The sequence below is a fragment of the Centroberyx gerrardi genome, unplaced genomic scaffold (assembly GCF_048128805.1).
Source record: "Centroberyx gerrardi isolate f3 unplaced genomic scaffold, fCenGer3.hap1.cur.20231027 Scaffold_86, whole genome shotgun sequence".
Taxonomy (NCBI): domain Eukaryota; kingdom Metazoa; phylum Chordata; class Actinopteri; order Beryciformes; family Berycidae; genus Centroberyx; species Centroberyx gerrardi.
Window position 1 is genome coordinate 1 of NW_027605222.1, and position 12,500 is coordinate 12,500.

Sequence of the window (12,500 nt, forward strand, 5' to 3'; positions counted from 1 at the left end):
CTTATCTTTTGTTTCTATTTCTATTTCTAGTATGCATGAATGTTCCAAACAAAACAGACTAAATACTGTGATAGAATACTCTTTATTTGCCAAATATTACTGTATAATTCCAGCCAAAAATAGGCATTTTCAGAGGGTTCTTTCATTCATAAATCATTTTTCAAACTGAATTACCAGAAAAATAACTGTACCGTGATATAATACTGTTACCGTCCAAAATTGTAAATAATGCAATACTTCGCGAATATCATGATATTCAATAATATATTATTATTATAATATTATTGAATATTGGCCCAAGCCGACGAGAGCAGCCGGGACGCGGTGTTTTAACGCCCCGGTCTCCCGGCTGATAGTGATCATATCTGGGTTTCTCAAAACCAGGATCAGGGTAATCCGGGTTTTTGTAAACGGGGTGTGATGTTTACATGCAGCAACACACAAACAGGAACCTCTAATAACCCGAATATTCACGACTTTCCCTTCCAGCTGGTCAAGGGTTTCAGACCAGCGACTCTCCAGTGACGAACCTGCTCCTCTAACCTCTAGCCTGCCGCCAAACAGCTGGGCAGTGTGTGTGTGTGTGTGTGTGTGTGTGTGTGTGTGTGTGTGTGTGTGTGTGCTCACGCTGTATACTCCAGGGTTTGGGGGGGTTGGCCGGGTCGGGGGCGCGGGCCTTCTCTCTGATCTCTTGGATGCTCAGGATGAACATGTAGGGTCCGTCCTCCCAGCTCTGAGCCACGGCGTCGAAGTGAGTCTGACCTCCAGCCTGGACCAATCAGGAGAGACGTTACATCGCCTCTCAGCTCGGAAGCCGAGACACTTCCATTTCCTCTGCCGCACAGGAAGTGATGCGGCAGACAGAATACTGAGAGTAAAGTCTGTGACTGACTCACCTGTTTGGGAGCGACAGCATCTTTCCCTGTATCTACTGACTCATTAGACTGAGAGAGAGACACAGGCTGAGAGAGAGAGAGAGAGAGAGAGAGACAGAGAGAGAGAGAGAGACACAGAGAGAGAGAGAGAGAGAGAGAGACAGAGAGAGAGAGAGAGAGAGAGAGAGAGAGGGAGAGAGAGACAGAGAGAGAGAGAGAGACACAGAGAGAGAGAGAGAGAGAGAGAGACAGAGAGAGAGAGAGAGAGAGAGAGAGAGAGAGAGAGAGAGAGAGAGAGAGAGAGACAGAGAGAGAGACAGAGAGAGAGAGAGATCAAAAATCAAGTATTTTTAAGGTCATCCATTCATTTTCAAAACCTTCAAGAACTTATTTTATTTTTCTCAAATCCTTGGGCATAAAAAAAAAATGTATGCCCAAGGATTTGAGAAAAATAAAATAAGGAACTGGAACCCGGTCTGGTCCGTGTTCTACTGCAGGTTCTACTGCATGTTCTGCTGCAGGTTCTACTGCAGGTTCTACTGCATGTTCTGCTGCAGGTTCTACTGCAGGTTCTACTGTAGGTTCTACTGCAGGTTCTACTGCATGTTCTGCTGCAGGTTCTACTGCAGGTTCTACTGCAGGTTCTACTACAGGTTCTACTGCATGTTCTGCTGCAGGTTCTACTACAGGTTCTACTGCATGTTCTACTACAGGTTCTACTGCAGGTTCTACTGCATGTTCTGCTGCAGGTTCTACTGCAGGTTCTACTGTAGGTTCTACTGCATGTTCTACTGCATGTTCTGCTGCAGGTTCTACTGCAGGTTCTACTGCAGGTTCTACTGTAGGTTCTGCGATACGTGCTACTATGTGCTAATGCATGTTCTACTGTAGATTCTACTGTAGGTTCTGCTACATGTTCTAATGTGTCTACTGTATGTGTGTGTGTGTGTGTGTGTGTGTGTGTGTGTGTGTTGGTTGTCCAGACCTTGGGTTTTGGAGGGTCCACCTCTCTCCTCCTCCTGCCTGGAGTCTTCTCTGTGAATGGCTGAGACAGAGAGAGAGACAGGTAGATTTAGTAGAGTCAGGTAGATTCAGTAGAGACAGAGAGAGAGATAGACAGGTAGATTTAGTAGAGTCAGACAGATAGATTCAATAGAGAAAGAGAGAGAGACAGACAGGCAGATAGACACAGGTAGAGAGAGACAGGCAGAGAGACAGACAGGTAGAGAGACAGACAGGCAGAGAGAGAGAGAGACAGACAGGCAGAGAGAGAGAGACAGGCAGAGAGACAGACAGGTAGAGAGAGAGAGACAGGCAGAGAGAGAGACAGACAGGCAGATAGACACAGGTAGAGAGAGACAGGCAGAGAGACAGACAGGCAGAGAGAGAGACACAGGCAGAGAGAGAGACAGACAGAGAGACAGACAGGCAGAGAGACAGACAGACAGAGAGACAGACAGGCAGAGAGACAGACAGGCAGAGAGACAGGCAGAGAGAGAGAGACAGGCAGAGAGACAGACAGGCAGAGAGACAGACAGGTAGAGAGACAGACAAGTAGAGAGACAGAGAGACAGACAGGTAGAGAGACAGACAGGCAGAGAGAGAGACAGACAGGCAGAGAGAGAGACAGGCAGAGAGACAGACAGGCAGAGAGAGAGACAGACAGGCAGAGAGAGAGACAGGCAGAGAGACAGACAGATAGAGAGACAGAGAGACAGACAGGTAGAGAGACAGACAGGCAGAGAGAGAGACAGGCAGAGAGACAGACAGGCAGAGAGAGAGACAGGCAGAGAGACAGACAGGTAGAGAGACAGAGAGACAGACAGGCAGAGAGATAGACAGGTAGAGAGACAGAGAGACAGACAGGCAGAGAGAGAGACAGGCAGAGAGACAGACAGGCAGAGAGAGAGACAGGCAGAGAGACAGACAGGCAGAGAGACAGACAGGTAGATAGAGAGACAGGCAGAGAGACAGACAGGCAGAGAGACAGACAGACAGAGAGACAGAGAGATACCTGTTGTGTTTTTGGCTCTGTGAGTCTGACTGGCAGGTCAAACACATCCAGGTTGAACTGTATCATAAAACAAACACACCCACATCAGAATATAACCACAACCTCTTCATCACTCTGTGTGTGTGTGTGTGTGTGTGTGTGTGTGTGTGTGTGTGTGTGTGTGTGTGTGTAGGTGTGTAGGCGTGTGTGTGTATGTGTGTGTGTGTGTGTGTGTGCGTGTGTGTGTGTGTGTGTAGGTGTGTAGGCGTGTGTGTGTATGTGTGTGTATGTGTGTGTGTGTGTGTGTGTGTGTGTGTGTGTGTGTGACCTTGTGTGACATGATGTCATGCAGGCAGGTGATCACAGGATACTGGTGGAAAACGTAGAATCCACTTCCTCCTCTCGGTTTGACCTCCGTCGAATTAAAGTAACTTCTGGCCCTCGCATCCTGGAACACCCACAGGTAAACAAGTCAACAAGTCAACAAGTCAACAAGTCAACAAACAAACAAACAAACAAACAAACAAACACACAGACAGACAGGCAGAGAGACAGACAGACAGCAAATGTGTGTCTCTAAGTGTCTCTACTTTTATCCTGCATGTTCCATTGACTTTTATCATGTTCTACTGACTTCTATCTTGTTCTACTGACTTTTATCCTGCCTGTTCTACTGACTTTTATCTTGTTCTACTGACTTTTATCTTGTTCTACTGACTTCTATCTTGTTCTACTGACTTTTATCTTGTTCTACTGACTTTTATCTTGTTCTACTGACTTTTATCTTGTTCTACTGACTTCTATCTTGTTCTACTGACTTTTATCCTGCCTGTTCTACTGACTTTTATCTTGTTCTACTGACTTTTATCCTGCCTGTTCTACTGACTTTTATCTTGTTCTACTGACTTTTATCTTGTTCTACTGACTTTTATCTTGTTCTACTGACTTCTATCTTGTTCTACTGACTTTTATCCTGCCTGTTCTACTGACTTTTATCTTGTTCTACTGACTTTTATCTTGTTCTACTGACTTCTATCCTGCCTGTTCTATTGAATACTAAATAATAATAACTGAATGTTAATCTTGAACTAAGCATTGTGGTTCTAGTGCCGGTGTGAGTGTTGATTTTCAGTTAATGTGTTAATATTTAACTTCTGGTCTCAGGTGTTTACAGTGTGACTCGGCCAATCAGGAGTCAGGACGGGGACAATAATGTGGTTTTATGTAGCAGCACATCTACAGACAACTACAGACATCTACAGACACAACTACAGACATCTACAGACACAACTACAGACATCTACAGACACATCTACAGAAAACCTCAGAGGAAACACAGCAGGCAGTCAGAGACGAACCTGCAGGTCAGTGTTATCACCTGAACACGACGTGAGGAGGTGAAAGATAGAATAGAATAGAATAGAATAGAATAGAATAGAATAGAATAGAATAGAACCACCTCCATTACTTACCGTTCAAGATATTCTGGTCACAACCCATAATGAACAGAGAACAGTGTAAAGTAGAGTAAAGTGGAGAAGAGTAGAATACATCTGAGTACAGAAGAGTGGAATAGAGTGAAAGATACTACAGTAGAGCAGAGCAGAGTGCAGTATAGTACAGCAGAGTAGAATATAATGGAATAGAGTAGAGTACAGTAGAAGGTAGGAGAGTGGAGTAGCGTGGAGTAGAGTACAGTAGAGTACAGTATAATAGAGTAGCATAGAGAGGAACAGAGTTGAATAGAATAGAACAGAGCAGAGCGGAATATAGTCTAATACAGTAGAGTCAGTAGAGTACAGTAGAGTCCAGTAGATTACAGTAGAGTCAGTAGAAAACAGTAGAGTACAGTAGAGTCAGTAGAGAACAGTAGAGTCAGTAGAGTCAGTAGAGTACAGTAGAGTACAGTAGAGTCAGTAGAGAACAGTAGAGTCAGTAGAGAACAATAGATTACAGTAGAGTCAGTAGAGAACAGTAGAGTACAGCAGAATCAGTAGATTACAGTAGAGTCAGTAGAGTACAGTAGAGAACAGTAGAGTACAGTAGAGTCAGTAGAGAACAATAGATTACAGTAGAGTCAGTAGAGTACAGTAGAGTCAGTAGAGAACAATAGATTACAGTAGAGTCAGTAGAGAACAGTAGAGTCAGTAGAGTACAGTAGAGTACAGTAGAGTCAGTAGAGAACAGTAGAGTACAGCAGAATCAGTAGATTACAGTAGAGTCCAGTAGATTACAGTAGTCAGTAGAGTACAGTAGAGTCAGTAGAGAACAGTAGAGTACAGTAGAGTCAGTAGAGAACAATAGATTACAGTAGAGTCAGTAGAGTACAGTAGAGTCAGTAGAGAACAGTAGAGTACAGTAGAGTCAGTAGAGAACAACAGAGTACAGTAGAGTCAGTAGAGTACAGTAGAGTCAGTAGAGAACAACAGAGTACAGTAGAGTCAGTAGAGTCAGTAGAGTACAGTAGAGTCAGTAGAGTCAGTAGAGTACAGTAGAGTACAGTAGAGTACAGTAGAGTCAGTAGAGTACAGTAGATTACAGTGGAGTCCAGTAGAGTCCAGTAGAGTATAGTAGAGTACAGTAGCGTCAGTAGAGTACAGTAGAGTCAGTAGAGTCCAGTAGAGTATAGTAGAGTACAGTAGAGTACAGTAGAGTACAGTAGAGTCAGTAGAGTCCAGTAGAGTATAGTAGAGTATAGTAGAGTATAGTAGAGTACAGTAGAGTCAGTAGAGTCAGTAGAGTACAGTAGAGTACAGTAGAGTACAGTGGAGTCCAGTAGAGTCCAGTAGAGTCAGTAGAGTCCAGTAGAGTCAGTAGAGTCAGTAGAGTCCAGTAGAGTACAGTAGAGTACAGTAGAGTACAGTAGAGTCAGTAGAGTCAGTAGAGTACAGTAGAGTTCAGTAGAGTCAGTAGAGTCCAGTAGAGTACAGTAGAGTACAGTAGAGTACAGTAGAGTCAGTAGAGTCCAGTAGAGTACAGTAGAGTCAGTAGAGTCCAGTAGAGTCCAGTAGAGTATAGTAGAGTCAGAGTAGAGTAGAATAGAGTACAGAGTAGAGTGAGTCTTACGTCGAGGCTGAAGATCTCGTCGTAGCAGTGAGAGTTCCTCAGATACCAGGAGACATTCAGCTGGACCGGAGAGGAGGGGGAGGAGTCACAGGAGTCTGTCAGCACTACACACACACACACACACACACACACACACACACACACACACACACACACACACACACACACACACACACACACACACACACACACACACTTCAGGTCAGCATCTCTAAAGGCGGTCTGACTCACTGAGCTCATTAACAGACAGACACACAGTAGGAATGGAACCTGTGACATCACAGTGACATCACAGTGACATCACACACAGCAGCGGCCTCCAGACAGGAGCTCAATGTGAGATGAAGTGTTGTGAGCTACTCTTTCCCTCAGCCTGCCTCGTCTACTTCTACTGCAGTTAGTGGTTTCCTACGTTTCCCAGAATGCCTTTCAACAACCTCAGGACAGGAACAGGAAGCTGTGGCTCTCAGCTGTGGGTTTGATGTGTAGGTGGAGAGAGATAACAGGCCAGAGAGAGACGGGTTTTTCCAGTCTAGTAAAAGTGAGAGTCTCCCATTACTCAAACCCCAGCCTGTCTCTCTGCTGCAGTGCATTCTGGTCTCTCTCCTGCTCCTGTGGGTGGAGAAACTGGTCTCTCTCCTCTTCTACGATGGATTTCTCCCTGTATGATTGTTGAACGTCTCTCGGTGCAAAATGGCGGCTCTAGAAAGAAGCCCTCGCTCTTTGATTCTGAGGGACTGACACCAAAACCTGACGTTTACCGCTGATGTTTTACATCCTGAAACATAAAAAACCCCACTGCCTGGAATTATCCTTTAACTCATCGAAACAGTGTAATGTTAGGAAAGGCGATAACAAAGCGACAAAAAATATAAATACATCACTCTTTGTGGCTAAATTGGTTCATACTACACCCAGTCTCAAATACACACACTTCCAAAACTTGACTAGAGGTCTGGCAAAAAATGTAGTTGGAATCCTAACAGCTGCTGTCTGTCTCTTTCTCTGCAGTCATTCAAATGAAACCCTTCACTTTGCTTTTGTTTAATTTTCATTTGTTTAAAGTCATCATCCTTCCTCAGCAGAGACGGGGACTCGAGTCACATGACTTGGACTCGAGTCAGAGTTTAAACAGCTTGAGACTCGACTTGCTGCATGAAGAGAAGACTAGAGACTTGACTTGACTTGGGTTCTGGTGACTTGGGACTTGACTCTGACTTGTACTTTGATGACTTGAAAAGGTTTCTAAAGTCTTGACTTGAGATCTTGTGTTTGTGTAAATGACTTAGATTGAAAGTGATGAGATTTGTTCCAGCGGACGACTGAATTTAAATTCTGTTTTCGGAATTTGTATGGAATGATTGAATTTATTGAAGTTGAAACTGATTATAGAAATCAAACTCATGATGCTCTTACCAAGTTTTTATCCTATTAAAACCATATTGCATTGAAAAGTCCTAGATATTTAGTTTTCTTTAAGATATTAAATTGATACTGGACTCTTGATTTGTTCTGACTTGACTTGCTGTTCTACATTTAGACTTGAGACTTGACTTGAGACTTGTGCCTCAAGACTTGAGACTTGCTCACACTGTGAACAAGCAGGTAGGGGGTTTGTTTTCCAGACTGACCCTGCCATCACTCCTGGTCCTGTGAGGGTCTTTATAATAGAACAGAAGTTAAAGTTCTTCTTCTACCTGCCCTCCGGAGGCGTGACTTACCGCTGAGTCTGATGACGCTGCTGTTGAACAGAGTTTTAGTGTAGAAGAAGAGCCTGGGCTTCTTCAGCGTCTCCTGAAACACACAAACACACACGGTTACACTTCATAGAGTGCAAATAACAAAAGGTCTATAGGTAAGGGGAGAATAAAGTGCAGCACCTTTAGAATTAAAAAAATAACTGAGAATTGTTTTTTATTATTAGTCAAACCAAGACATCTTATTCTGCACTTTTTCTATAAGTACAGCCCATTAACTCTGGGTTTTCCCTCAGCAGCCTCCTCATCAGTGCTTATAATAGACATTAAGGAAGCTGTTGCACGTGAATTGGGCTTTTAGTCTGATTTTAGTCTGAACAACTTATTAATAATGAATATGTGTTCCCTAATCTAAAGTGTTACCGTATTTGTTTTTCCTCATCAATTTAAACAGAGCTGTGCATCGCAATAACTCTGAATCAGTATTTCCTCTCGATATGACTCTACTGAAAGACAATAAACGGTAATATTGGATTTACGGCCCATAAAACAGACAGAGGGCTGAGGGAGTGAGGTCACGTCTAAACACTTCTATCCCCTTAAAATAAAAGCAGTTTTGACCCTCGGCCTGAAACCAAACACGACTCTGCAGCTCAGGAGGAGCGAGCCGGACGGACCGGTTTCCTGCCTCAGACAGCAAAAGAAGAAGAAGAAGAAGAAGAAGAAGGAGGAGGAGGAGCCGGACCGAGACGAAGACGACAGATCAAATATTGACCTGATAACTTCAGCATGCAGAGGGAGTCGTGTTACTGACTTGTTGCTGCAGCGCTCTTTATGGAAATAACCCGCTGTAACCCAATGAGAGGCAGAGCGAACACAAAGAGAGGTGAAGTCTGATAGGAGCGACAGAAAACTATTACACCGATATACTGGGCCGATATCTGGCTTTTATTAAATATCAGATATCGTCTCCTCTGATGTGATGCAGGTTCCTCCTGACCACAGAGAAACAGATTGGAAACCTGCTGAACAATTAACTGAAGGAAAAAAAAAATCCAAATCTCAATTTCCAAATCTCTGAGTCTGCAGTTAATGAGAGTTTGGTCCAAACTGGATTTGTGAACCAGGAGTTTTAGAATCAAAACCTTCATCAGACTCAAACTCAGTGAATCCTGCACACTCACATCTAGTTTTTTAAAGGGACAGTCAACTAAAATATGCAATTTCTCATTAAAAGGTTTTATTTTTAGTCATTGTTGGGTGTAAACAACTAGGGATGCCGCGATCGATCGGCCAGCAATCAGAATCGGCCGATATTCAGTATAAATATGAGATGGGAGAATTCCGATAATGCTTTATAGTCGCCGATTGCAAAAACCGATCGATGACGCAAAACACGTGAGCCATTTCTCTTCTTGAACTTCTTGAATTCATATTTCTTTAGGCTACATGTTAATTAAAAACACAAATCTTCATGGACAACCGGTAACGTCACAGTCCGTCACGCCCGCTACTTCCCCTCATTTAATTCTCTGCTTATTTAATGCATCAATTCATCGCATGCCACGTGCGTTTGTTTACATGATGCTGCACTCTGCACCGCTGTCCGCTCGTACCGGACGGCGGTCAAGACCCGAACAGGAGAGGCAACTGAAAAGTCTCATTTCTCTCTCTCTTAAGAACATTCACCCAAACATTCATTATACAAAAACAAAGACTGAAACGGATATATATCTTCGGAAAGAAAATGTGGATACTTTTTAACCAGGAAAACTGGAAACATGGAAACTGTTAGACCGATAATACTGCTATACCAGCTGCTATAACAAAACAAAAAAACTATCGGTATGGCTGATCGGTATCGGCAGATATGGATCATAGACGATCGGCGCCAAAAAACGTTATCGGGGCGTCCCTATAAACACAACAGAAAACCTGTTCTGCTGCGGGTTTAAAAACAACTTTCACATATCAGAGTGACCTCAACATGCCTCTCTCTCTTTCTCTCTCTCTCTCTCTCTCTCTCTGAGACTGAAGAAGTAAATTAACGTTTTTAACTGGGTGGGACGTCCCTTTAACAAAATCACTTTTCTTTAAACAATTAAAAAATGATGACAGGAAAAACTTGCGATGATATAAATCGCAGTTTAAATTGCCATTGCAGTTCGATTTTTTGTCAGACTCTTTCAGCCCTGACTGACTGTATTGTAACTCTGTTACCATGTGACACTACAGGAAGTGTGTGCACACCTGGCGGGACAGGTGCAGACTGAGCAGCACTGCCTCCTCTCTCACTAACAACCAGGAAGAGAAACTTATCTTCCTAAAAAAAAAGTTCCTTTTGAAATCCTTTCCCCTAAATGTTAAAACTAGAGCTACAATAATATATTCTAGGAGGAACATAAAGAGTGACACACTGCTGCAAAATCTGTAACCTGACACTGTGTCAGTTTGAATAGAAACAAAAATACTGGGAAAGTAAATTTTATAATTTTTTAATTTGATTCTATTGGACCATTTGTTGTTGTGCAGCTGGTTACTAACTGGTACTTTTCTATTTCATGCCACTAAACATGATGTGACCAAGTCAAGTTTGCACAAGTCCCAAGTCAGTCTTAAGTCTTGAGGCACAAGTCCCAGGTCAAGTCCCAAGTCTAAATGCAGATTACCAAATCAAGTCCATGTCATTAATGTCAAGTCTCAAGTCTAAATGTAGAACAGCAAGTCAAGTCAGAACAAATCAAGAGTCCAGTATCAATTTAATATCTTAAAGAAAACTAAATATCTAGGACTTTTCAATGCAATATGGTTTTAATAGGATAAAAACTTGGTAAGAGCATCATGAGTTTGATTTCTATAATCAGTTTCAACTTCAATAAATTCAATCATTCCATACAAATTCAGAAAACAGAATTTAAATTCAGTCGTCCGCTGGAACAAATCTCATCACTTTCAATCTAAGTCATTTACACAAACACAAGATCTCAAGTCAAGACTTTAGAAACCTTTTCAAGTCATCAAAGTACAAGTCAGAGTCAAGTCCCAAGTCACCAGAACCCATGTCAAGTCAAGTCAAGTCTTCTCTTCATGCATGCATCAGGTCTCAGGTAGTGCTGAAACGATTAGTCGATTAGTCGATCGACAGAAAACTAAGATTATATTTCTGATAATAGATTAATCATTTTAGTCATCTATCAGTAAAAACACCAAACATTTCCTGGTTGCAGCTTCACAAACGCTAAGATTTGCTGCTTTTCTCTGTTTCATCTCATTATAAAATGGATACTTTGAGTTGTTTGGCTGCTGGTCAGACTGAGGAAGACATTTTGAGGAATCACTTTGGGTATAAGCTAAATCGATTAATCGATCGTGAATCGTTAGTTGCAGCCCTTGTCTCAAGTCTTCTCTTCGTGTATTAAGTCAAGTCTCAAGCCGTTAAAACTGACTCGAATCCAAGTCGAATCGAGTCTCCAGCTCTGCCAGTAAAGCAGCTTCGAACCCAACTGAACTGAACTGAACTGAACTGAACTGAACTGAACTGAACTGAACCGAACCGAACTGAACTGAATAGATTTCCCTCTTCAGTGACTCGCTGACTTTGTTTACACGTTAGTTTCTGACGCAGTGTTAACGTGCAGCATCCCGGTCCGGGTCCGTTTCCAAACCGACCCTGAAGCTTAATAAAAACCACACCGCAGCTTTCTGTCGGTCTGATCCACCGTGTTAAACCCTCAGCGAGCCGTTAGTCCGGCGTGATGCGACACACCGGGGTCCGGTGTCTGGGGGGAAAGTGGATCTGTCAGGTCGGAAGAACAACAACACGAACCCCGCGGACAGGGAACTCACACTGTCGACGCTCAGGATCCACTTCCCCGGCTCCGACACGGCCCGCACCGGCCCGCCCAGCTCCGTGGCCAGCAGCAGCAGCAGCAGTGTGGACCGGAGTCCCGTCCCGGTCCCGGACCCCGCCGGACCCGCCGAGCTCGACATTTCTTGCCAGGAAGAAGCCGAGAAGCCACCGCGACAACTCTCACAACAAGCTCCGCGCTTCCTGCTTCCGGGTGACGTCGCCGAGATACGAGCGCTGCCTTCAGGTGCCGTGGGAAATGTGAAACTTACTTGTATTGCGTACTGTATGAGCCTTCTTTCTCATTAACGTAATTTTGATTTTAACCGAATTCCTTATCCACAAATGTAAGTTTACTAAGCGAAAGCCTGGATTTTGTGTTCTTTAAGGAAATGAGACTTTACATTCTACAAGGAGCCTATTTGCAAATGCTATGAGAAAAATAAAGATGTGATTATATTGCCAGCAAAGCCTCACAGTGTGCGTTGGACTGTTTTGTATTCCAGCAGCTGATTATAAGTGACTATTTCTTATTTATCTTGGGTGTCTAAGTTTAAGAAAAGCGTGAAAAAATTGAAAGGTGCAGGACTGAGTACATAACAACTTTTGTTCCTTTTCTTGACTATATTTCTCCAGAGAAGACGGGCCTTATGTTGAGGTGGGTGGAGTCTCAGGTTGTTCTGCATCAGCCAGTAGAGGGCGGTAGAGGCAGTCTCTCTGACCCACCAGGCTCAGATCTGCCTCATCCTCCTGTCTGACCCGCCCGTCCCACAGCAGGGCGGCTCCGTTCATCAAGCAACTCATCAAATCCAATTCAACTGAGGAATTGGAATTGGAATTTGAAAAAACCTCCAGGAAATTGAATTGGAATTAAATTGGAATTTCAGGAAATTTAATTTAATTCAATGACATTCTGGCAAATTCCATGTTTTTTGTTTTTTTTCCCCCACATATCTGAGCTTACACATAGTGTTATATATTATCAATACTGAATATCATAACATGTTAAAGGAACTGTTCAG

The 12,500-nt window shown here is 43.2% G+C and overlaps 1 protein-coding gene across 1 annotated transcript; it reads right to left on the reverse strand.

Annotated features, from left to right (window-relative positions):
* Nucleotides 1-627: 627 nt before the first annotated feature.
* Nucleotides 628-11,666, reverse strand: LOC144538282 (transmembrane protein 87A-like; the record flags this gene model as incomplete). The annotated part of the gene is made up of 8 exons (XM_078282358.1): nt 11,478-11,666; nt 7,656-7,728; nt 5,935-6,038; nt 3,197-3,316; nt 2,890-2,946; nt 1,861-1,920; nt 897-944; nt 628-769 (listed from the first exon to the last, which is right to left on the reverse strand). Coding segments are annotated over exons 1-8 (748 nt in total), but the record flags the coding sequence as incomplete, so codon positions are not given.
* Nucleotides 11,667-12,500: the final 834 nt, after the last annotated feature.